Source organism: Pan paniscus, chromosome 7, assembly GCF_029289425.2.
Source record: "Pan paniscus chromosome 7, NHGRI_mPanPan1-v2.0_pri, whole genome shotgun sequence".
Classification (NCBI taxonomy): domain Eukaryota; kingdom Metazoa; phylum Chordata; class Mammalia; order Primates; family Hominidae; genus Pan; species Pan paniscus.
Genome location: NC_073256.2, coordinates 46,692,635 through 46,719,135, shown reverse-complemented (window position 1 = coordinate 46,719,135; position 26,501 = coordinate 46,692,635). Strand labels below are relative to the sequence as shown.

Below are 26,501 nucleotides of genomic sequence, written 5' to 3'. Positions count from 1 at the left end.
AACTACGCATGCAAGGGACCTAGGTTGTGTGCTCCTTATAAGAATCTAATGCCTGATGATCTGTCACTGCCTCCCATCATCCCCAGATGGGACTGCTGAGTTGCAGGAAAATAAGCTTGGAGCTCCCACTGATTCATATAATTATTTCATTATATATTACAATGTAATAATAGGAATAAAGTGCACAATAAATGTAACGCACTTGAATCCTGAAACCATCACCCCAACCCCCTTACTATCTGTGGAAAAATTGTCTTCCACAAAACCAGTCCCTGGTGCCAAAAAGGTTGGGGACCACTGCTTTAATAATAATGCAAAATAAAGACATTTGTATACAACCAAAACTGGAACAACTTGCTACCAACTAAAGGTATAAAGAAAACAATGTGTGCAAACTACCGAAATATCCATCAACAGTAAAACAGATAAACTGTAGTACATCATGGAGTCCTACATGTCAATGAAAATGAAGAAAATACTTTAAAGATATAGCAAAGATAGAAGAGCAAAGAAGTGGTAAATATACAGTTGCCCTTGTTATATGTGGGGGGGTTGGTTCCAGGACCACCCTTATATACCAAAATCTGCACACACTCAAGTGTTGCAGTTGGCCCTGCAGAAGCTGCGTCTATGAAAAGTCAGGCTTCTGTATACGCAGGTTTCACAACCCACAAACACTGTTTTCAATCTGTGTGTGGTTGAAAGAAATCCGAGTATAAGTGGACCTGTGTTGTTTAAGGGTCAATTTTATCAGTAAATCTAAATGAATACTAACTGTACATAATAATGATATCTTGTGGATTTTAGAAAAACTCACACACACATGTGCACACAGCAACTTCAGAAAGAGGATCTCCAAATGGCCAGTAAACACATGAAAAGGTAGTCAAAATCATCAGTTATCAGGGAACGCAAATTAAAACCACAAAGAAATGCCACTCATATTCATCAGAATGGAACAACTAAAACTCATACATTTCCTGTAGTAGTGAAAAATTGTAGAAGCACTTTAGAAAGCCACTTGGCAGAATCCTCAGCTAAATCTATGTACTCTCTACAACCCAGCAATTGCACTCTTAGGTGTACATTCTACAGAAATATGTCCTTATGTGTCCCAAAATACATACACAAGAATATTCATAACTCTAACCTGGAAACCCAGCAAGAGTTAAGACGGATAAATCGTGAACTATCAGCATAATGGAATCCCATATATCAATGAAAAGGAATGAAATACAGCTACTACAACGTTGACTCAATCTTACAGTAATGTTGAGCAAAAGTAACCAGAACAAAAATATGCAACAACAAAACTAGACCATGTAGTTAAGGGATACATACTTATGAAGAAAATACCAAAAAAGTTAGGACACTGGGAAGGAAGAGGGAAGGGCCAACAGAGACACTTCTTGGATGCTGGTTATTGACATAAGTGGGGGTTAGAGAGTGCGATGGTCTGAATGTGTATCCCCCACAAAATTCGTATGTTGAAACTTAATCCCCAATGCAATAGTATTAAGAGGTAAGGTCTTTGGGTGACAATTAGGTCATGAGGCCTCTAGAACTATGAGAAATTTCTCATTTATAAATTACCCAGTTTTGTTATAGCAGCCTGAGTGAGCTAAGACATACAGGTGTTATTTAACATTTTATAAACTCTGCTATTTGTTACAGCTTCCAGTAAACTTTTAAAATGAAAAAAAAAGGCAAGATTAAATAATCTCAACTATGTGACTGCTTAAATGGGGAATGAAATCAATTCTTCACATCTATGGAAAAACAAGTGAGCCAGGGTTGTGATTCCAACTGGACAAAGAATGAACGTGGAATTATTAATGTGATGTAACAGAGGAAGAAATAAGTTTAATTGATCAAGTATTTGCTCAGTATGTACTAGGAGCCTGGAAATTGAAGAGTTTTACCTCTTGGAATTCCTTAAGAAAAACCTTGGCTTAATAATTTAAATGTTTTCATGTCTGAAGCAGGAAAATGAATTAGCTATTACAGGTGCATTCTTGTTCTTTGATGCTTACTTGTTAGGACATAGGCCACCCTTCACTGCTAGTAATGTGTTCTTAGACAGAATTAAAATTGAGCCCACATCACATTCTCACAGCCAAACTTGTAAATCTATCCTTTAAAGCTCAAATTTCTGTTTTGATTAGATGCAAAACATTCAGATGATTTATGATTGTTTAATTAAAAGAAATCAGTGAAATAAAAACAAATTAAACTGTTTTAATTGCTTTTGGGTTCAATTAATCAACTATTGCCTACTTGATGTATCTACCAACATTAACACAAGGAAATATATTCATTAGTTTCATTCACTTGCTATTGAAATGAGACTTTATTGTTTCTCATTGATCTCCTGCCAGGATGGCAATATTTTACTCTTCAACAGTGTACACTGATATGAAAGTTGGGAAAAGGTTTTTATCCTGAATGTTTGAAAATGAACCAATTAACTATACGACCCTAAACCTTTCAGAATTTTTTTCCCCATTCTATTAAAAAAAAAATCATACAAAGGTTACCCATGTATAATCTTAGTTCTTCAAACTGGTTATTGCAACTAACACAGTACACATTATTCTCCATCACTGTGGAAATACAGAGTACCTCAAGAGAGTCTCCTACCCAGCAGCCTAAAGGTTCTTCTACACATTTTGAAAAGGCTACCAAGATAAGAACAAAGAATAAAAATAGGTAATTTACAAAGGAGGTATACAGAATCTAAATAGATACTACCATGGTAACTTACAGTTGGGTGATGCTGGTGGGTTATCTTACAGCTCTTAGAGAGTTTTTTTCTTTCAGGGAGTCTGGCCTATGATGTGACATAGGATGGCCCACAATCAACTGATTCAAAAATAGAGGGTCTGTTTCTATCAGTGCAGGATGTTTGCTATGTCACACATCATTCTCACTTCTTTACTCATGTCAAAAATCATTAGTGTGTCTCTGCAGAAGTTAGACTGTACCATCTTATAACCTGGTAGGAAGAGGGACCCCTTCTATTTATAGTCTCTTTAAATACAGACTTCAAGAGGGAAAATGGCAAGGTAGGAATTTTCAGAGATTCATCCTTCTGCTAAAACGACGATTACGCTGGAAAAAAAATAATTGGAACCAACTATTTTGGAATGCTGGAACTTGGTAAGATACTTACAGCGACTAGGGGAGTGTCTGATGAGGGAGAGGCTGTAAAACTTCACTCAGGGAACAGCATGCTTAAGCCACCAACCATCCCCCATTCCTTAGCTCCACCGTAGCCACAGGAATGGTAACTTATTTTCCTGGAGCAGCTGGCTGGAACTGGAGTGGGCAATAAGGACCTAGTCCTCCAAAAATGTAGGGCTGTGTATTATGTTCACTTTGGAGGTTCCTGGAAGGACCAGTGCAGACACTTGTCTTTGTTTTGACCCCATCTCACTTCCTTCGTGGAGTGTATCAAAAGATTTGAAGAGATACACATCCTTTTTTCTTTTTTTGAACCAGACATTTAAGAAAAATCCCTCTCAGGTCACAGGCTGATCATAGAGATAAGAACAGAAATTTCAGTGACTACACACACAATGAAGAACACTCAGACTTTGCAAAAATAGTTTGGAAAAGTCACTAGACAGGGCCGGGTGCAGTGGCTCATGCCTGTAATCCTAGCACTTTGGGAGGCCAAGGCAGGTGGATCACTTGAGGTCAGAAGTTTGAGACTAGCTTGGCCAACAAGGTGAAACCCCGTCTCTAATAAAAATACAAAAAAATTAGCCAGGCGTGGTGGCACATGCCTGTAATCCCAGCTACTAGGGAGGCTGAGGCAGGAGAATAGCTTGAACCCAGGAGGTGGAGGTTGCAGTGAGCCGAGATCATGCCACTGTACTCCAGCTTGGGTAACAGAGCAAGACTGACTCCCCCCACCAAAAAAAAAAAAAAAAAAGTCACTAGACAAATGCATGATTACAGACCTCAAAAGCAACTCCTCAGAAAGAGAAGAATGATTTCCAGAGTTACCACATTATACTAATTGTGTAGTTCTCAGTAGTTCAATATAAAATTGTAAAGCATACAAAGAACAGGGAAGAATGGCTCATTCACAGGAAAAAAGAATTCAACAGAAATTATTCCTGAGGAAATTCAGACATTGGGATTACTACTCAAAGACATTAAATCAACTGTATTAAATATGCCTAAGGAGTTACAAGAAACCATGGACAAAGAAAGGATATCAAGGGGATACTATCAAAAAGGAATGTCAATAGACAGGAATTATATTAAAAAATAGAAATTCTGGCACAGAGATGTATGATAGTAAAAATAAAAAATTCACTAGAGGTGTTCAATGGCAGTTAAGAGGAGGCAGCAGACAGAATCAGTGGACTTTAAGATAATGCAACTGAATTTATCTAGTCTGAGGAGCAGAAAGAAAAAATGTAGAAAAATAAAAGACGTGGGGGATACCATCAAGCATACCAATATATGCATTGCTGGAGTCTCAGAGGGAGATGAGAGACATAAAGGGTAGAAAAAAATGTTTAAAGAAATGGCTGAATACTTCCCAAATTTGTTGAAAGACATGAATCTATACATTCAAGAAGCTCAGCAAATTCCAAGCAGGATAGCCTCAAAGAGATCCACAATGATCACAATATGAGTCAAATTGTTGAAAACCTGAGAGAATCTTGAAAGCAGCAAGAGGCAAAATGAGTCATCACATAGAAGGAATCCTCAGTTAGACTAACAACTGATATTAGAAACTATGGAGGTCAGAAGGCAATGGGATGGCACATTTAAAGTGCTGGCTGAAAGAAAAAAGTAAATCTGCCAATCAAGAATTCTATATCCAACAAAACTATCCTTCAAGGATAAAAGAGAAATTAGGACATTTCCAGATTAAGAAAAGCTAAAGAAGCTTATTACTACTAAACCTGCCCTATAAGAAATGCTAAAGGAAGTCATTCAACCTGAATTGAAAGAATAGGCAGTAACTTGGAACCATATGAAGAAATAAAGAATATTAATAAAGATAATTACATAGGTAAACATAAAAGCTAGTATTATTGCACTTTTGGTTTGTAACTCCTCTTTTCTTCCTATATTATTTAAAAGGCAAATTCATTAAACAATAATTTTAAGTCTAGGTTAATGGATACACAGGTATAAAGATGTAATCTGTGACAATAAAAATGCAGAGGGGGAGGGACAGAGATGTATAGGAGCAGAGTGTTTGCATACTATTAAAACTCACTTGGTATTATTCAAACTGACTGGAGGCTTAAAATGTTAATTATGATCCCCAAGGTAACCACTAAGAAAACAACTAATAACCAAAAGAGTCATAGAGTGATTACATTATCAGACAAAACAAATTTTAAGTCAAAACAGGTTACAAGAGACAGAAGACCATTATATGGTGATAAATGTTCAATGATCAGGAAGATTTATACAATTATCAACATATATGCACCTAACAACAGAGCCCCAAAATATATGAAGCAAAACTTGACAGGACTTAAGGGAGAAATAAATAGTTCTACATTAAGACTTGGATACTTCAATATCCACTTTCAACAATAAAAAAATTAAGACAAAAGATCAATAAGGAAAGGGAGAACTAGAACAACACTTTAAACCACTTAAATCTAACAGACATATATAGAACATGCTACCACTAATAGCAGAATGTACATTTTCCATAAGTGCACACAGAACATTTTCCAGGATAGATCATATGTCAGGTCAGGAAAACATGTCTTAATAAATTTAAAAAGACTGAAATTATATAAAATGCCTTTTCTGATCACAAAGAAATGAAACTAGAATAACAGATGGAAACTGGAAAACTCATAAGTATGCAGAAATTAACACATTCTTAAACAACCAATGGGCTAAAGAAGAAATCACAAGGAAAATTGGAAAACACCTTCAGCAAATGAAAGACAAAATGCAACATTCCAAACTTATAGGATGCAGCAAAAACAGTGCTCAGAGGGAAACTTATAGCTGTAAATGCTCACATGAAAAAAGCAGATACATATGATCACATTTGGGATTTTAAAAGCAGATATATCTGAAATCAATAACCTACTCTATACCTTAAGGAACTAGAAAAAAAAAGAGCAAACAAAACCCAAAGCTAGCAGAAGGAAGAAAATAATAGATTAGAGTGAAGATAGAGAATTAAAAAAAAAAATCAAAATCAAAAGTTCATTCTTTGAAAAGATCAACTAGCAATGTTTACCTTAGATTGGGTTAAAAAAGAGAAGACTCAAATCACAAAAACAGAAATAAAAGAGGGGGCATAACTACTTACTGTACAGAAATAAGAATTCTATAAGAAAATACTATGAACAACTGTACGCCAACATGTTAGATAACCTAGATGAAACAAATTTCTAGAAACATAAAAACTGACTCATAAAGAAACAAAGTCTACATAAATACATAACAAGAAACTGAATCAGTAATAAAAAAGTCCCAATAAGAAAAAGCCCAAAATCAGACTACTTTACTAGTAAATTCTACCAAACAATTGAAGAATTAATACCAATCCTTCTCAAATACTTGCAAAAAACTGAAGAGGATGGACACTTTATAATTCATTTAATAAAGCCAGCATTACTCTGTTATCAAAGCCAGATAAAGACACTACAAAGAAAACTATAGACCATCATCCCCTTAAGAATACAGACGCCAAACTCCTCAACAAAATACCAGCAAACTGAATTTACCAGCATATTAAAAGGATTATATACCACAACCAAGTGGGATTTATCCCTGGAATGCAAGGATAGTTCAACACACAAAAATCAATGTAATAAACCAAAACAGAATTAAGTGGGAAAAAAAATCATACAATCAGCTCAAATGCAGAAAAAGCATTTGACAAAACTCACAACCCGTTCATGATAAAAACACCCAATACATTAGAATAGAAGGGAACTTCCTTAACATTGTAAAGGCCATATGTGAAAAACTCACAGATAATAATATCATGCTCAATTGTGAAAAACAGAAACCTCTCCCCCTAAGATCAGAAGCCAGATAAGGTTGCCCATTTTCACCACAGTACTTAAAGGTTCTAGCCAGAGGAATTAGGCAAGAATAAGAAATGAAAGGCACCCAAATTGGATAGGAATAAGTAAAACTATCTCTATTCAAGATGACATGACCTTATATGTAGGCAATGCTAAAGAATCCATACACATACAAAATTATTGGAGCTAATAAACAAATCTAGCAAAGTTGCATAATACAAAATCAATATGGAAGAAAAATCAGTTTTATTTCTATATGCTTATAATGAACAATTCAAAAACAAAAATTTAAAAATCTCACAATAGCATCAAAAGAATAAAATATCTCGGAATAAATTTAAGCAAGGAGGTGCAAGACTGGCACACTGAAAACTACAAAACATTGCTAAAAGAAATTAAAGAAGACTAAATAAATGGAAGGATATCCTGTGTTCATGGCCTGGAAGACTTAACATTGTTAAGATGATGATACCACCCAAAGCCATATAAAGATTCAATGCAATCCCTATCAAAATCCCAATAGTGGCTTTTGCTGAAATAAAAACAGCCATGTGAAAAATCATATGGAATTTGAAGGAACCCGGGATTGCCAAAAACAATCTTGAAAAAGAAGCACAAAGTTGGAGACTCATACTTCCCAATTACTACAAAGCTACAGTGATTAAAACAGCATAGTACTGATGTAAAGATGGACATATAGGCCAGCAAAATAGAACTGAGAGCCCAGAAATAAACTTTCACTTCTCTTTTCGACTGATTTCTGACAAGGGTGTCAAGAGCATTCAATGGGAAAAGAAAAGTCTCTCTCACAAGTGGTGCTAGAAAAACTGGATATCCACATGCAAAATAATTAAATTAGACTCTTACCTTATATCATATATAAAAATGAACTCAAAATAGGTCAAAGATCTAAATTTGAGAGCTATAACTTTATATAAAGCCCTTAGAAGAAAACAGAGAGGAAAATCTTTATGTCCTTGACCTTGGCAATGGTTTCTTAAATATAATACCAAAGACACAAATAACAAAAGACAGATAAACTGGACTTCATTAAAATTACAAACTTCTGTGCATCAAAGGAAAGTATCAAGAAAGTGAAAAGGCAACCCACAGAATGGAAGAAAACATTTGCAAATATTTTATGGTCTAATATTCAGAAAATATGAAGAACTCCTACAACTCAACAACAAAAAGACAAACAATCCAGTTAAAAAATGGGCAACAGACCCAAATAGACATCTCTCTAAAGAAGATAAAAATGACGAAGACATTCAACATCATTAATCATTACAGAAATATTAGTCAAACCTCCCACAGAATGCCATTTTATACCACTAGGATGGCTATAAAAAAAAAAAAAAGAAAAATCTCAAGTGTTGGCAAAGATGTAGAGAAATTGAAATCCTTGTGCACTGTGGGTGGGAATGAAAAACAGTGCAGTTACTGTGGAAAATAGTTTGGTGGTTCCTCAAAAAGTTAAACATAGAGTTACAATTTGACTCAGCAATTACATTTCTGGGTATATATGCAAAAGAAATGAAAGCAGAACTCAAACAGGTATTTGTACACCCTGCAATATTATTGACAATAGCCAAAAGGTGGAAACAACCGAAATGTCTATCAGACTGATGGATGATAAGCAAAATGTGGTATATACATGTAATGGAATATTATTGTGCCATAACAAGGAAGCAAATTCTGAGACATGCTACAGCATGGATGAGCACTGAAGACATTATGGTAAGTGAAATAACCCAGACATAAAAGAACAGATACTCTATGATTCCACTTCACAGAGACAGAAAATAGATTAGAGGACTGTGCGGGGAACTGGGAGTTACTGCTTAATGGGTTCACAGTTTGTTTAGGGTGTTAAAAATTTTAGAAATAATGGTGATGGTCGTACAACACTGTAAATGTAAATAATGCCACTGATTTATACACTTAAAAATGGTTAAAATGGCAAATTCTACTTTACCTATGATTTATCAACTCCCCAAATGAAAAAAATTTTCTTACAATGCATAAAATTTCTCCATGTGTTTGTAGGGGGAAAATAAGTATTTAAGGGTAGGAAAGCTCCAGAGGGAAACCATGTATCCTCAGCCCAAAACCAGGCTTCTATGTTCCATTACCTAGAAGAAAAATATAAATGGCCAGCACGCGCACCTAAAGCATCAGGTATAAAATAGGGTTGCAAAGGGAAAGAGAGAGGCATGTCCTCACGGAAGAGAGATGGCACACAAAGGGTCAGGTGCAGGCTGAGTATTGTTGGACCTGCCAAGCTCTACCTAGGAAAGTGTGAGGTGTGATTGTGTTGCCATGCTTGACTATATGAAAATCTGGTTGGGACAAGAATTCTTGAATTTAGGTCTGCCCAAAGGGTCTATCTTTGGAGAAGGCATGAGAGGTAATGGATGCCTACTAATCACAAAGCAATGGAGAAGTATTCCACCACTACGGCTGACAGCATCCAAAGATGGCTGCCTTCTCCCTTACAGAGATGGAATTTACTTCCTTTTCCCTTAAATCTGGCCTGGCCCAGTGACTCTGACCAACAGAACAAGGCAGAAGATACATTGTGGTAGGCAGTCTCTAAAATGACCCCCAAAGTTCACCACCTAGGGTATTCACAGACTTGTGTAATCCCTTCCCCCTGAGGGTGAGGTGGACTCATTAACACTCTTCTGAGATTAGGTTATAAAAATACTATGGCTGCCATCTTGAATGAGCTCTCTCTCTCTGATCATTCCCACTGAGAGAGCAAGCTGTCACATCATGTGACAAGCAGCCCTATAAATGGGCCCACGAGGGATGGCGAGGAACCACAGCCCCAAGACCAACAGCTTGTGAGGAACCGATGCCTGCCAAAAAGTGCACAGTGAACTTGGGAGGGGATCCTTCAGCTCCAATGGACTCTTGAGATGATTATGGCCCCAGCTGACACCTTGACTACAGCCTTGTTAGAGATGTTGAGCCAAAGGCACCCAGCTCAGTCACTCTCAGATTCCTGATCTACAGAAACCATGAGATAAAAAATGCTTGTTGTTTCAGCCATTAAGTTTTTGGGTAATTTATTACACAATGACAGATAACTAATATAGACATTCTAGGACTTCTAAGACCAGGCCTTTGCTCCTCCCTCTTAGAACCCCAGCTATTGTGCTATTAAAAAGCCCAAGCCACATGGAGCAGACAGGTGGACAAGAAACCAAGCTGCTCATATGGACAGCCCCAGTCAGAACTGAAACTTCAGACACACCATCCCAGCCAACTGGCTGCCATTTAAGCCACCCCAGCTGAGGCCCTTGACATCAGAGAACAGAGAGGAACCATCCCCTCTATGCCCTGCTGAATTTCTGACCCACAGAATCATTAAGCAAATAAGAGGGTTGTTGTTTTAAGTCACTAAACTTTGGGGTGGTATGTTATAATAAATAACCAGAACAAACACTAATTATTAGGATTTGCAGTGAGGCAACAGATCACGCAGGTAGAGATCTGGGGCATGTGGACTGCTTTACTGAACCCCAGCAATTTATTCATGAATGGTGGACAAGTGGACAGTGGTCTGCTTAGGGACTAGAGGATGGGGTGCCTAAGGAAATGATCCCATGGCCACAAACTACAATTCTATGTCTAACAGGCACTGTCTTAGAAATGTGAGTTGTTGGTCAGAGACAACAGCTTAAGCCAGGCCAACTAAAGAATAAGAAATTCCTTGCATGTGTTCTGCTGGAATTAGAAATCTCTAAACTAAAAGGCTCCACAAAACTAGTATCTTGGTTGCTGCTAAGGAAGGCAGCACCAATATTTTCCAGCATTATTCAGTAATACCTGTTCACCCAAAGAATAACCTGCCAAATCTCTGCCTCTAACAGATCTAAAATAGAAAAACTTTATCAAATTGAATGAATTAAGGCAATGTCAAATATTTAGAGAAAAGAACAGTACTATTCATATTCAAGTTACATTGATAAGGAGTCAACATTGCAACAAACTATTAAAACAGACTTTCTGATAGACAGCTGGTAGTGAGTAGCATAGGTTGGGCCACTTTTGGAGAGGGCTTGCTTCCTCAGAAAAAAGCCTGTGAAGTGTCTAATTTTAAATAAAGGTAGTCATTCATCTCAAAGCTTCCAGACCTTTCAGGAATGTTATTAGGAATCACATGATATAACCCTATTCCTCCTAAGCAAAAGCATAAGACTATGATTCCCTATATCCATAAACTAAGAGGAACAAGAATGGGGACAAAAAGTCTACAAATGTGCTGTTGTGTCTACACTGGCAAGGCTGGACTTCAAGATCTCAACATGCACACTCTGAAATGTAAGAGGCTGGACTGCATGGACCTGGGATTAGCAACAGCATTTGCCAAATGCTGTACTTCAAATGCCAATCAGCCACTCCAAATCAGTATCACTAGCTTCTGGCTGGGAAACATCACAAAAAATTCAGTTGCCTCCAAGATCCAAACAGTAGAAACTCATTAGTGGCCTATTCAATAATATTCAAAACATGTGTACTAATTAACATAGTCTGTGATGCCAAGTTAGAGATGGTCTAATGCACTTGATGTGCAGTGTACTACAAACTGGTACCTGATTCACCTTCAAATGAGTAAATGTCAAGTCATGGAATACAGATTCCTGGGAGGAGCTACACAACAATGCTGCCACAATGCAGCTACAACAGACACCAATTAGCAAACACCTAGCTAATACATTATCTAGCAAAGTAGTATTCCATATCATCAATTCCAGTCTGATTAATAATGATGTTGAAATTGAATTCCTGTAGTAAAGAAATACTTTATATTGTATCCATTGTCTTTAAGAAGATATTAATAATTATTTTAAAAATACTACTGGAACATGCACCAAAAAAGAAACATATATGATCTTTGTTAGAATACCAAAATGGAACAGAGGAATATACAGAACCCAGAAAATGTACATTTAATTAGGGGACATTTAGGGGATAATTTGTCACAAAGATAGTACAAAAGGACAAACACTCTTTCCCTTCCTTTCTGAGAAGCCATAGACTAACACTCGTGTAGGTGCCACAAACTGGTCTGCATTTGGCAGGCTTCCTGTGTCCATTAGCAAATAGATATGCTACAATGAAGAAATGCTTTTCCAGGCATTTTGTTAAGGATTATGAGTCCATTTTCAGACAAACCTAGTTATGAATGTACCCTTCTTTTCAACTAGAGTACAATGCAAGGAATAAAACTATCTTCTCCTGAAACTTAGGGAGATGTGTAGTAGCCTGGGAGACAGGTGAAGGTCGAATAAGTAAATCTCAGCCATTTGTAGTTTAAATGTTTCAACAAAACAACTGCTATTTTCTGCCCACATATGATTTTATTAATCAGTGGTTCTGGCAAACAAGACCATTAACTGCAGTCCTAGAAAGCCATATTGGATTGTATAAGGTGCAGGTACACTTATTTTCTGACCAGGAGGCACTGTGATGTAGTTTTAGGGTCATATAACTAAGACCATCATGATTAAGGATGATTTCATCTCCATAGTGACTCATTTAATCACCCTATATTTAAATTCTTCTCTCCTCTCCCCTTCTCTGGCTTTTTAATAGATTTAAACAAAATGGCTATCAGTCTCTGACTTCAGTGATTTCTGTCACTGACCATTCAGACATTTTCCTTATTCTTCACCATCACTGTGTGATCCATCGGCCTTGTATGATTCTTGGCCAATGGCCATATTAATTTTCTACTTGAAAGGACACAAATAGAATACTGCTTATGATGAAGGTAGTCAGACGAGCTTGGGGAATAGCTGGTCATCTTGCTGCATAGCAATTAGCTTGGCAAACTGAAACAGTCACACGATTGGATCTGATACCTAGCCAAAATTGCCAGAAGAAAAAAACTCATTCTGTTGGGGGTGTTAAATGGCTTTTTAAATAGTGACTATCACAGTTCTATTTGCCCTTTTGGAAATGGTACAGGCAGTGTGACATCAGAGATCTCCGTTTCCACGGTGATTATTAGTGATGGCATTTCAGACGTTGTGGTTAGCTTCTCCAGTATAATTCCTTGCACTTTACATTATAAGAGAGGAGACAGAAAAACTGCTCATGTTAACATTTTTAAAGGAAAGAATGCTGATCATCCAAGTAGATAAACATCATGGTTTTTAAGTAAACACAATTTGTTAACCTTGAACAGGTGTGTGTTGATAGAAGATATATGGATTAAGCTGGCAAATGATACCACTTGGAATTAATAGGGACTAATTAATTGCTTAGATATTTAGCAGCAATTAGCTGTTATTTCTTGCCTACACATTATTTTATAAACTGGTGGTTCTCATAACACTGATTTGTCCATTTTTATATGTAAAAAAATAATATTTTCTTACTGTGAAGTAATTAATCTTGAGTTATGAACTAATCTGGAGTCTAAGTAGGAAGAAAACTTATCTTCCTCTGCAGTCAAAGACAATCAACGAGGGGAAGGTGGGTGAGTTTCCTATAGCCCAACACGAACATTCACACAGGGCAGGGTGACATTTCACACATCTTCTTTTTTCATATGTCTCTTCATTTCATACGTGACCCCTCAATACACGGTGACTTTGATGCTGATGAAACTGAACATTTCATTTTTACTTTAATTTTCACATTTAGAGTTGATGATTCACTTTAAAACGTAGTTCACTAAGAAAAAAACAGAATAAACCTAAAGGCCTCTTTTTCAAGAAATTGCTTCATTTGATTTTGATACACGAGAAAGTTTTCAATTTTCTCATGTAGCCATAAAGGTAGTCATCTTTTTAAAAAGATAATCTGCTATAAAATACACAGTATATACCTATAAACAAAGTCTACTGAAGTAGCACAGATAAAAAACCAATTTGTTTTTAAATACAGAAAAAAGAATACCCAGAGTCTTTCTATAGTGACTCAAATCAGATCTACTGTGTAGTTCATAATATTGTCTAGAGGCTGAATCCAAGATTATAAACCCAAGTTACAGAGAAAATCTGGCAAGATGAAGGGAAGTCATAATGAATCAAAATGCAATTAAAAAATTCTACCTAAATGCATTACTCTTACACAAGAGTAACCAAAATGATAAATGATTCTATCTTTCCCTTACTCAAGCTTACTAGTTATGCCAGGACAGAATGTCTAGGCCACCACTGTGTACAACTTATACAAAAGCCTACAGACCTGGAACAAGGATGGATTTACAAACTGAGGACAAGGTCGGAAAAAAAGTAAACACTTAGGTCAAACAGTATCACCAGTTGTGACCTAAGTTAACAGGCATTCACAAAGCATAGGATTAACTACCTATGGGAAACTATCGCCATTTTCATCAGCAAACACCCAACCTACAACGAGACCGAGATCTATTATTGATGAAATTAAAGAGCCTCTTAATATGGCACAGAAAAGGTCCCACCTACAATTTAATTAGGAAAACATAATTGGTCATGCTGAGAACTAAAGAAGATACTAAGGGGTAGAATTCTAGAGTCAGAACTGTAAAAGATAACCACATCCACTTTTTTAAAATACGGAAATAAAGGCCCATGGAGAGTAAGTAAAATTATCCTAGATCACAAGAAGAGCTACTGGCAAAGCAGGAATGGAATCCTGGCCACCTGTCCTCCCCACCCCACTCCCATCCAAATCAGTGCCTCTTCTCAGCTAATCCAATGAGGTAACGTTGACAAAATGCAGCCCACAGACACCAGCACGGTCATAAAGAGATTTTCATTCTAAGGATTAATTTATGGAGAATAACTGCCTATTTACAAAAAACTAAAACACACGCCATTCTAAGGATTAATTTATGGAGAATAACTGCCTATTTACAAAAAACTAAAACACACGCACACACATCACTGTACTCACATCAGAGAAACCAAAGTCAAAATGCAAAAACCAGAAAAACACAACATTAAAAACACCATATAATAATAAGCTCTTCACATCTGCCCTCCTTGAAGTTCTTAATAATGGACTAACTTCTCCGGCATCTGATTCAGAAACTTACACAGAACAGTAATAGATTACTAAATTGGAGAAATAAAAATGCATCATCCAGACAGCAAATGTTCTTGTTCTTTCATTTGAAGGGTGACCAGAGCTTAAGTCAAACAGAAAGTCCAGGCCTACGTAGTTTCCCCTATAGAGAGCAATGGTGGGGCTTCCAGGCAGGGTGACAGGAAGCAATGCTTACGGCATCCTCCCTTCTGAACTCACTAGAGTCCCAAGAAGTCATTCCAGGGCTGTTCCCAGAGAAACCCACTGGCCAAAAGAAACCCCTTGTATAGAAATGAAGTAGACCTATCATACCAGCTGACAAGAGAAAGGTTCTTCCCTGTTAATTTGAGCAAGTCTCTTCTTGTTATTTGAGAAACTCTACATGCAGATGATCTGAAATTGAGCTATTATTTAGATTATGATAAAAAGCTAGGGAGATAGATATGGCAGAAAGAGGGCAGATGCTGATTTCCACTTAGAAAATGGAAATCACCCCGCTCATAAAAAGCAGAAACTGAGGCTCTTATGAGCAATTGGATATGACCTCAGGCAAGCCAGGGGTCCTCTCTGCATGCAACATTGTAAAAAGACACAGATGTCATAAAGGCAGATGAAATGATGTAGAGCAGTGATGGAATATGCATGCTCTTCCATTTTAACTTTGATTAGGTTCCCACAGACACCAGAAAGTCACTTGACTATTATCAGACTCTGGGAGTGTAGCACTGCCAGGATCACAGAGCGCTGTCGTTATCTCAGTGACTGAAAAGAGAATACACTTGGAAGAGAATACTAAAGCCTTGCTTGTGTACAAAGTGTGGTCTGAAGACAGCCTGGTATCACCTGGGAGCACAGGCCCCACCCAGGCCCACTGAGACAGAGCCTGCATTTTAACAAGATCTCCAGGTGATCTGTAAGCACACTGAAGTTTCACAAGCACTTTACTAGAACACTAACAGTGCTCTGACAAAAGAGGCCATGGAAATTTCAGGTGTTATCAACTCTACACAGACACATGTGCAGAGGGGTTCTAAGTCAGTCTGGCCCTTGCCTGGTACTTCTGATCACGGGTTAAACAGTTGAGAAGTAAACCTTTTTTAATTACAGGTAACAGTACAAATCAAGTGGGCCTTATTTAGTTACCTCTTTGTGCGATGAAAGATAACAGAAAAAAAAAATAAATAAATAAAGCTAGACATGTAAAAAAAAAATAAGCTTTAGGAATCTGTCTGGATAATGCCAAAAACCTCAACTACACTAAATGATTATAAGTGAGCCTGAGTCATTGCATTTTCATAATTATAATCATTAAAACCCAAGCATGGGTATTGATTTACTGATTGGCAACAACTTATTTTTTTTTTAAAAACCTCATTTCAACTTTCATTTTCAGAAGAGATGATTTTCTCAGAAGGCGTATTTTAGCTTTAGGAATGTAGTAGTCTAATGGGAAAACAAACATGCTGGATGAAAAATAACCTACATTTTGATCATGGCTCTCACCCTGTTAGCTTCTTACTGGGAACAGTGATTTCTATAAGGATACACTATGGAACAGCAGATGTGAAAGGGGTCTACGTCATTTCTTGCTCCACTCACACATGCTGTACTGAATTTTCCTTTTCATGCCCACTTCCCCAGTGACCTGCTGTCCTAGATAAGGAATGGGGAAGCTCCTGATGGGGTTCAGAACACACTACCGCAAAAGACAGTGTCTTGGCATACTGAGTATCTTAAGGTGAAGGAATCAGAAAATGGCGGATACAGGAAGGACCCTTAGACCTTCCCCTTCCTTCTCCCCTGACGCAGGTCATGAGATGTTCATGAGGGAGGTGCCCTCACACCACCTGGAGCAAACAAACATCTTCATCTCTGAAGGCAGAGGGGCACCTTGAGGGATCTAAATGAACAGGCCTTGCTAAACATTCCCGTTTATCACCCTTAGCTCTTACTCCTGTGTCCTGTCTTATTTTTTCATGACTTTGCACTTGTATAAAAACACTCAGGTTCAGCCATTTCTTTGGGTCTTTATTTCCTTATAAAGGCTTTCCTGTTCCATAAAATTTATATGCAATAAATGTGTATGCTTTTCCCCTGTTAATCTGCCTTTGTCAGTTTAATTTTCGGACCCAGCCAGGGACCCTAAGAGGGCTGGGGAAAACTTTTTTACTCCCAAACAGGGGAAAGCTGTTCCCCAGGATTGAAGTTACTGAGAACAAAATTGAAAGAGCAAGAATTTGGCCTTTAAACAGCTCGTACTGGCAACTGAGGTTCTATTTTAATTTCTGAACAACAGTGATAATCTCCACAATAGTGAAAAACGCTCATGTTTTTCTCCTGTCCATATCATCAAATTCCATTTCCTCAGATACAGTAACTGGGCACAGCACAAAGAGGAGGCGACCATGCTGACCAGTGTGACAGAGAGTGCAGAAGAGGGGATATGGGTCACAGGTCCTGACTCTCAGAGCGCTCGGAAATCTCTATTCCACTAAACTGCTTTTGTGAATTTTGTTTGAGCACAAGTCCTTCGCCAGTCAGCTCAGCTCAATTTTGAACGTAATAACCATCAACAGGGGCAAGAGGGTACCAACATAGTCTTCACTGTGGTGCCAAGTTCAAAATGGGAAGGAATCACGAACTTCGCCCTCCCCCAGTTACCTGATATCACGGCGATTTTCCCAGACCCATGTTCTTCTCTAGCTATTCTTTCTGCTTCCTCCATCAGCAGCATGCCAAATCCCTGCACGGAGCAACAAAGGGGAGTGGGAATTGAAAAGGAAGGAAGTTCATTAAGAGGGGTCCATAAAACAAGAAGGCTATATACTTTAGTAGTTGCTAAAATCTGTTAAGAGTGAAAAAGCCCACTTATGGGAGTAAGGAAAAAGAAACCATTCAATCATACCAAAGGTACACTGTAGCAGACAACTGAAAAAGGTGTAACTTTTGAACAAGAACTACCAAAAGGTATGTTGTGGATGATGTAATCTATTCACAGGAAGACAGTAATTCCCTCTCAAATTCTGTCTCTTTTTAGGTGGGCTCTAGGCAATCTCTAAATGATAGAAGTCTGGGGCAGTATGTCTTTTAATTTCTTAGTCACCTCTCTACTTTTTTTTTTTTTTTTTTTTCTCTTGAGACGGAATCTCCCTCTGTTGTCCAGGCTGGATGGAGTGCAGTGGCTCACTGCATTGGGCGAGATCACTCTGGCTCAATCTCGGCTCACTGCAACCTCCGCCTCCCAGGCTCAAGTGATTCTCCTATCTCAGCCTCCCGAGTAGCTGTGACTACAGGCACGTGCCACCACGCCCAGCTAATTTTTGTAGTTTTAGTAGAGACAGGGTTTCACCAGGTTGGCCAGGCTGGTCTTGAACTCCTGACCTCAGGTAATCCACCTGCCTCAGCCTCCCAAAGGGCTAGAATTACAGGCGTGAGCCACCACTCCCAGCCACCTCTCTACTTTCTAAGAGTTGAGAAACCAGGCAAAATTCTTAAATAATCAATTTTGGCTCTTATATCATATCCACCATTAGGTTTTAACACATTTTCTGGAAATTTTAAAAAATGAGCTATTAAGGTAGGTTGTCTGGGGTTAGAATAGGGTTCCCCTATGTATAATATGGCTTAACTTTAGGAAGTGTTTCATAAGTGCTTTCCCATCACCGTCTAACCTGACTCCACAATAAGTTGACCCATATGAGATTGCCAGTATTAGACGATTTCTTATTTTCAAAAATACTAACTGCAGGCCAGGCACAGTAGCTCATGCCTGTAATCTCAGCACTTTGGGAGGCCAAGGTGGGTGGATCATCTGAGGTCAGGAGTTTGAGACTAGCCTGGCCAACATGGTGAAACCCCATCACTACTAAAAATACAAAAATTAGTCAGGCATGGTGGTGCACACCTGTAATCCCAGCTACTAGGGAGGCTGAGGCAGGAGAATCCCTTGAACCAGGGAGGCGGAGGTTGCAGTGAGCCAAGATCACGCCACTGCACTCTGGCCTGGGTGACAAAGTGAGGCTCTGTCTCAAAAAAAAAAACAATTCCATGTGGTTCAATCTGTTATGTTCCAACTGACTGAATCTCAGTTTATCCTTTCCTCACAAAAGGATACAATTTGGAGAGAAAACATCTCTGAACAACTAAAACACTGGCTCCTCTGTTTCTATGCTTCTCTTTCCCCTCTCCTGCTCCTCTGCCTCTTCCTCTTCTCTTCACCCCATTCCTTTTCTCTTTTCCTACTTAGCCAGTTTCTTAGAAGTCAAATAGAAATGGAATACAGGATACCTGATGCTGAAATTTAGTAGGATCCCGGCTGCTCACAGGGACCACACTCCCATACACATGCAGCTCTCGTACTATGGAGACACCTCCACCCAATTCGAAACGGAAAGTTTCTTCTGAACACTTGCGTAATCGTAGGAGGCCAATCAAAATGTCTTGATCTGGGTCTTCGTATGACAAGAATGTTTCCCAGCCACCATTTGCAACATAATCTCTCCTTACCAATTCAACCTATTTAGTAAAAAGCCACAAAAAATATTATTCAAAATTAAAGAACCAAATTCATTTTTGTAATTGTATGTATTTATTTAGGTTAATATCTAGTTAGGGATAAGGAATGAATAATCACTAATTATGTTTCTTTTTACTTGTCTACTCTCAAATAGCACCAAGATTAAAGTTCACACCTTGTTCATGGACTATTATAAAAGGAAAATAACTGTATAATTTCACAAATACTTGAACTTCATTAACCTTGAGACTCTTACAGAGATCCAGCTCAGTAAAGGCTTCCATGCATTTGACTCCCCATGAAGAGTCTCTTAATGTAAAATTTCAAAATCACGTCTCATGCGTAGCTCTCAGGAACACCCCTTTGTCTCAAAACTGTCAGGTGTTCAATGGTTTGGGTTTCATCTTCTAGTCCTTATCGCCTCCACTGAAACCTATCTTTGGGGAAGAAAAATGTGATGCTGGTCACCTGCACCTTGATGAAATTTCAAGGAAGTATGGCCTCCCACAGGGCACTTAAATATTATGCATAATTATGGGATGAAAATGTTAGAGAAAGTTCAATCATGGAGGGTAGCTTCTGGGGGGAAGCTTTGTGGTAGCAGTCTGCACAGGCTTTTGGCTCTTCAGCTCATTGTACAAATGGCTCTTGTACTTTTCTTAAATAGAAGCCATATGTAACAATATTGCACGCACAGAGAAAAGTATACACGTGGACATGGCCACACGCAGAAACACTCGGTAGATGGGGAGATGGTACCCAGAGCAAGGTGAACAATTCAGACTAACACATATTCCTTCTCAACAATGTTTGCTAAATAACTGAACAGCACAAGAACCTGGCAAATTGTGTTGGGTCTACTTTTTCTCTCAAAAGGTCCTAAATGTGAAAAATGTCAATTAACTGATTCATGCTGAGAACAGAAATATCAATGCAGAGATCATCTATTCCAGCCTTTCTCAAATGGGGTTCCACAAGAGAATCAAATCCTACAGAAAATCTGGCATACAGCTAGACATTATAAGAGTATAAGAGAAAAGTTAATTCATTACATACCACAAATGCCTTAAGGCATTATGCTTAATTTTTGTGGAGCATGTGGATAAGGGCTGATCTATTCATTTGCTTATCACCATTGGGCAACAGCTGAATAGTTACACATAAAGAGAGAAGCAGATCATACTATGCTCTTCCCAAATGTAGCTCATAGTCACAGGGGACTATTTACAATTGAATTTATTTTAAATTAAAAATTTAGTTCCTCATTTGTACAAGCCACATTGCAAGTGCTCAACAGTCACCACCATATTGGATATTGGATAGCTCAGATCACAGAACATTTCCAACACTGCAGAAAGTTCCACTGGAAGTGCTAATCTAGAATGAGGTTCAGACTTCGTTTTCCTAACCTGGCTCTTCTAGAATTCTTGTATTTGGCTTTCATGGTTTGACACCGGTATCTAATCCTCGATTAGTCTCTGCTCCTAAGTTATTCACTCCTGGGGCTCTGTCCTTGGTTAAGAATATGTGGGCCCAGGGTTGGCAAAGATCTAAGGACAGTACCTAGGCCCTCTATGACATGAAGAGACTAACCTGGTATGGCCGTACTTTGTGATGAATTTCTTGGATTCCAACTTCTCTGGTTCTCACATCTCGACACTGTCAAAAAAAAATGGCGGGAGCGGGGTGGGGGGGTGGGAGGGGCACAAATATAAAACTGGTAACTAATTCAATCTTTATTTTTATTTAAACCTCTCCACCAAACCCTGGGCTCAAAATTAAGTTTGCATATAACTTACAGTGAGATAAAAGAGCTGAATTTCAAAATAAAACCACCTTTAATGAATCTGAGGATGGGGAAACCAGAGTAGGAATGTATGAAGTAGTACAGTAGTGCTTTTAAAATAAATTTAGAATTCAAAAAAGATCAATATATAATATAATCTTAGCAGTAAAGAATGTAAGTCATAAAAGTAAGAAACAGGTTTGCCTAGGGGATATAACTATCTGAAAGTACAATCCAGAAGTATGTATATAAAGAGTAAAAAGTAAATTCCTAAATGTTTAAAACTTCCATTTTAAGGCAGTTAACATTTTTAGCATCCCCATATTTGTATCATTTTAGGAATATCCAAAAATTACATGTTGAAGATGGCTTTTTTTTTTTTTTTTGCAAGAAGGGCACTGTGGAAGAAAGGAAAGGAGGAAGGAAGGAAGGAAAGAAGGAAGGAAGAGAGGGAGGGAGGGAGGAGGAACCTAGAGCCATGTATTACATACTCTGAAGCACAATCACAAATGGCTCTTTGAATATCTGAGAAGGCATGGAGCTGCCTGCAGACAATGCCAATGCAATGTCTGGTCTGCATGGCCAAGCATCTGTGATGTGGCTCTCACTTCTATTCCACAACCCACAGTGCATGCTATGCTACCAGACATTTACAATTACACAATCCTTTTCATTATTATAAATCATTGTAATTATTCAATTATATATCTTATGGTATATTTCCCCCCCATAGAACAAACCATAAACATTTTCTTCCAGTAAGAAAAGATCACTGTGGGAAATTTGATGATGTCACATAAGCTTTTCTAGTAATAGTATATTTATGAAGGACTGGTATATATGTACAGAATTCCAAGAGAAAAATAAGAGCTCATTATTCAGTTGTAGAAAACTAAAGCTACTTCCACACCCCAGGAACTAGCTCAAGACAATGCTTTGCTGATGTAGAGTCCATGAATTCCAGTAAACAAAAACTGTACAGCAGACGAAGATGATCAATCTCTGTAATTATTAATCTACTTAATGTAGCTGCTGTCCTTTCACTACAGCAGTTCTATATAGTAGCTAGCATGGGAATGTATTACTGTTCCATGTTCTTAATGAACATCTGCATGCTGTTTCTGTTTTTTTTTTTTTTTTTTTTGGCATGCTTTTTTAAAGGCAGAGATTGGTGTGTGCTTATTTTCTGCTCAAGATGCTGCCTATAGGAACTAGATATATTTTGGCTATGACTAAATTCCAGCCTTTGGACTCAATCCCAGCTTACTTTAATAGAGGCTAACAAGGCTTATGAGGGGTGAGGGTTAAAGAAGATGGATGGATAACGAGATTGTTGGGATAACCAGGCCAGGTCAGTCACCTTGGCCTTCTTGAAGGTCAGTGCCCTTCTTGTAGGCAAGAGGAGATGGAGAACACAAACAGCTGGAGCCTTGGAGGCAAAGCAGGCACACAATTTTGTTTGGTGTCATTTGCTATTTTTCTGGAACATAAAATTGTTCACTTTTTTTTTGGTAGAATATGCCAATAATATTCACAAACTCTCCCCTGAACAATCTTCTGAAACATTTTCTCCATAATAATTTGAGTGAGAGAATAAAATGTCTTAGGTAAGTCCACAAACACCATATGCAATCCTTGGAACCATGTCTTTCAAAGTGTGGCCCAAATCTGAATTGTGCATGAGAACCATGTACCTAGTGCTGGATAACAAACAGATAGGTCCCATCCCAATCTACTGATCCAGTATCTCTGAAGGCAGAGCCCAGGAGTCGGCCCTTGGTCTCAACACCACTTCTGGTTTATCCCTTTAGCAGCTCTAAGAAGTTCCTGAGCACTGGAGTTTTAAACCTGCCTATGACTTAAGAATTTCCCACAGAGACTGTTAAATTGCAGGTTCTTGGGCTCTTTGTATATCCTGGGCCAGCACAGAGGAGATGTTTAGTAAATATCTGTGAGCGAAGAAGGGACTTCAATGGCCAGAGGGATGGGAGACTGGTATATGTGGGGCAATAGCAGTTTTGGCAATTATTTCATGCACATAATACTTGTCTTTTCAAATGATTATATTTTCCTTTCAGGATTCACATCTCCTTTTTCTTCAGTCAATAACTGAATACCTAATACTTCAAAAGAAAAACTGTTTTTAAAAACTGGAGTGGGGCACGCAGTTGGCAATCTGAGCAGGCAGAAGAAAGCAGAAGGGAATGAAGGAAAAGGAGGCAGCCCCTGCACCACTGGCTTCAGCTCCGACACAGTCCAGTGACTATGCTTTCAACATCTGGGGGCTTTCTGACCTGACCCACAAGTCTGGTTTTAGGGGTGGTAGTGGCAAAGTCTTTTGTGTTTCAGATTTCTCTTTTTCTCAACAGTTGTGGCCTGACCGCCATATTTGCTCTTACCTGTATTCCGAGGTCTTTCATTCTTGCAAGTGCCAGCTCTCTCAGGTTACCATGCTCTACTCCTGAGCTAACTAAAGGCATTGGAATATCCCTGTACACAGGAGAAAAACATAAGCTGTTGCAAAATAGAAATCATTCTCCACAGCAGTAAGGCAAGGATATTAAAAAAGTTAAAAAGAACAAAAATAAAAAAACAAAAAACCTATGAAGCCGACCAGGAAATCAGAGGCAAAGCCTCCTAACAAGGAGCTTCTCTATGCCTCAGCTTTCTCATCAAGGAAATTATGATTTCCCCTGACCTTCAGGGTTTCTGTGAAAGGCACCTGATGGAAATCACTTTATAAAATTACAGAGTGCTAAGCAAATGACTGAATGCCCAATAACCATTTGTAAAGATTTTTTGAGTAAAGAGACATTTGTACCAAATAAATCAAGAAATAAATTTTTTCCTTTTCAAAATCCATTCAACAATGTAGCTTACATTTTCCCACACAGCTGCTGAATGACAAGTAACTGGGATGCTCAAAAGCCTGCCTTAGCCAACAACTGGTTTCAAAGATTAAATCTTTTTTCCTTGTTTCTCGAAAATCTAAGTTAAAAGTGACTGTGCATTAGAGGAATAACAGCTTGCCTAAAGATAGGAGGAAATAAAATTTATTTCCTGGCATTAATACAGCATAAAGTGCCAGGCATCAAGGAAACTTCCATCAAGAGCTGAAGTTATGAGTTCCATTTTAGTTGCTCCAACACTCTCCTCTAGACAAAAATCAGTATCTAAAGATAAAATAGTTAACAAAATCTGAAGTAAAAATATGCTCGGCACATCTGCTTCCTGTTCAAAGACAAGCCTCTAATTTGTTTTGTCTCCTATGTGGTTGATCAGAGGAAAGATGTGGAGAATATGCCAATTATCTTTTCTTCTCATTTTGCTTTTGAATCAACTTGAGTCTTTTCCTCCTCTTTTCACTTATCCCTTCAAATGTTAAATACAATTAGCTAATTCATCCATTTGATTTTAATAAGATATTCCTCCAGCAAAAGTATCAAAAGCCAATCGATTAGCTTTAAAAGCTATACAAGTAAGTCTGTTAGGCTCTGGAAGCCAGGAGAGTTGCCATACAAACTCTATAAATCAAAGATAAGTCAAAATTCTTTAAGGCAAAGACACATTGGAGGGTTCAAAGTGAGAGTGACATAAAATGTATATATTAGAGTGACCAGAGTTAGCATATATGGCTTACTTACAGTTATCAGTAAAATAAATTTCTATCTTTGGAACTATAATTTTCTTAAAATCAAATACATTTTAAAATTAGTAATCAGATGATGCTAAATGAAGGCTACTAAAGTAAAAAATATGGTTAATTTTGGCAAGGAACATATGTGTATTTTTAAAATTTTACTGTTTCAGATTTTACAAGCCAAACAAAGTCTTCTAAATGCCCCTTTTTACCCTGAAATAATTTATAAAGAACTCACAAATATATAAATTATTAAATATGTGGCTATACATCATATAGATTAAATATATGGCTATACATCTCATATATACACATATAAGAAATATATAAAACTTAAAATTTAAAACATCACACACAGCACAAAATTAATCTGATATAGTCAGTGGCAACCAGTGTTAGCGCCCATTACATGACAAATACATTTAATTCTTGTTATTCATGATAGTTATGCTGTTGTGAATACTGAATTAGTGAATACTAAAGCATTGTCCACAGGGGATATACAGGGTTAGGTTCCTGTGAGCCCCTAAAACATCTTCAACTAATCAATGCATAACCTTGTTTGATGCATGTTTCTGTTTAAAGGCACCTTATTTAACATATAGCTGATTCATTAACATTGAACTCATGGCCACAGAACTATAACTCATGGACAGCACTATAACTCAAGGACAGCGCTATAACTCAAAGCAGCTTACCTAACACATGTAATTTCTCTAAGGCACACAACAGCCTTCTTGCATTTAGGAACATGAGATAGCATCTCAGGACTACACTTGGGGCAGTGCTCCTCTCTGTATCCTCAGTTAATTAAGAAGAAAATGAATGAAGAGGTGCGGAATACCATGGATGGCTGGACATAGGAAGAGAGCAGAGGCCTAAAGGTAGGGCCTCTGTGGGTTGAAGGATGACTGTATGTAGGAAACTGGTCACTGAGAAGTTAATTACCCAATGCGCCAAAAACCAATTAAAAAATCTCAAACCCTTAAAAGAGGCATTAAACTCTCATCAGCTCTGTTACCATAGGTAGAAAACATGGTTTTTAAGAGTCTCCTTTGTAGAATGGACTCAGAGGAGATAATCCAGGACAACAATGTGTAAGAGACTCGCCCACGGAGCCTACCCAGCCCACAGAAGGGGCTGCAGAACCCATCTCTCAACCAACAGGACAACTTCCCTCCATTAGCTCCCCAGTCATAAATGATGCTCTGTTGTCCTGGTCTTATCCTATTGCCCCTTCCCTACATCCAAATTAAACTTCCTCCCTACCTATGAAGAAACTGATTTACTTATTAATTCATATGCACAACTTCATACTTGCTCTTTTCACTGGCACACAGAATTCAAAGAACTGTTCTAATTTCTAAACAGCATACTTTGAAACTTGATAGGGACAAATGTGGACAGGTATTAAACACATGGAATTCACTAATCTGATAAGTGGCAAAGGTAAAACATTAACTAAAAATTCATCTAGACAGACTGATAATTTAC

The 26,501-nt window shown here is 37.9% G+C and overlaps 1 protein-coding gene across 4 annotated transcripts in view; it reads right to left on the bottom strand.

Annotated features, from left to right (window-relative positions):
- ELP3 (elongator acetyltransferase complex subunit 3) overlaps positions 1-26,501 on the bottom strand; it is a 100,079-nt gene that overhangs the window by 11,415 nt on the left and 62,163 nt on the right. For 3 of the 4 annotated variants that reach the window (XM_003830789.5, XM_034965889.3, XM_055116393.2), the window contains 4 exons: positions 23,767-23,857; positions 21,175-21,240; positions 19,353-19,580; positions 17,727-17,808 (listed from right to left, as the gene is read on the bottom strand). In XM_003830789.5, the coding sequence (XP_003830837.2) occupies positions 17,727-17,808; positions 19,353-19,580; positions 21,175-21,240; positions 23,767-23,857 (467 nt within the window). Of the gene's footprint in view, positions 1-17,726; positions 17,809-17,850; positions 18,298-19,061; positions 19,581-21,174; positions 21,241-23,766; positions 23,858-26,501 lie in introns of those variants that run through there. The other variant, XR_010112919.1, reaches the window with a different exon arrangement.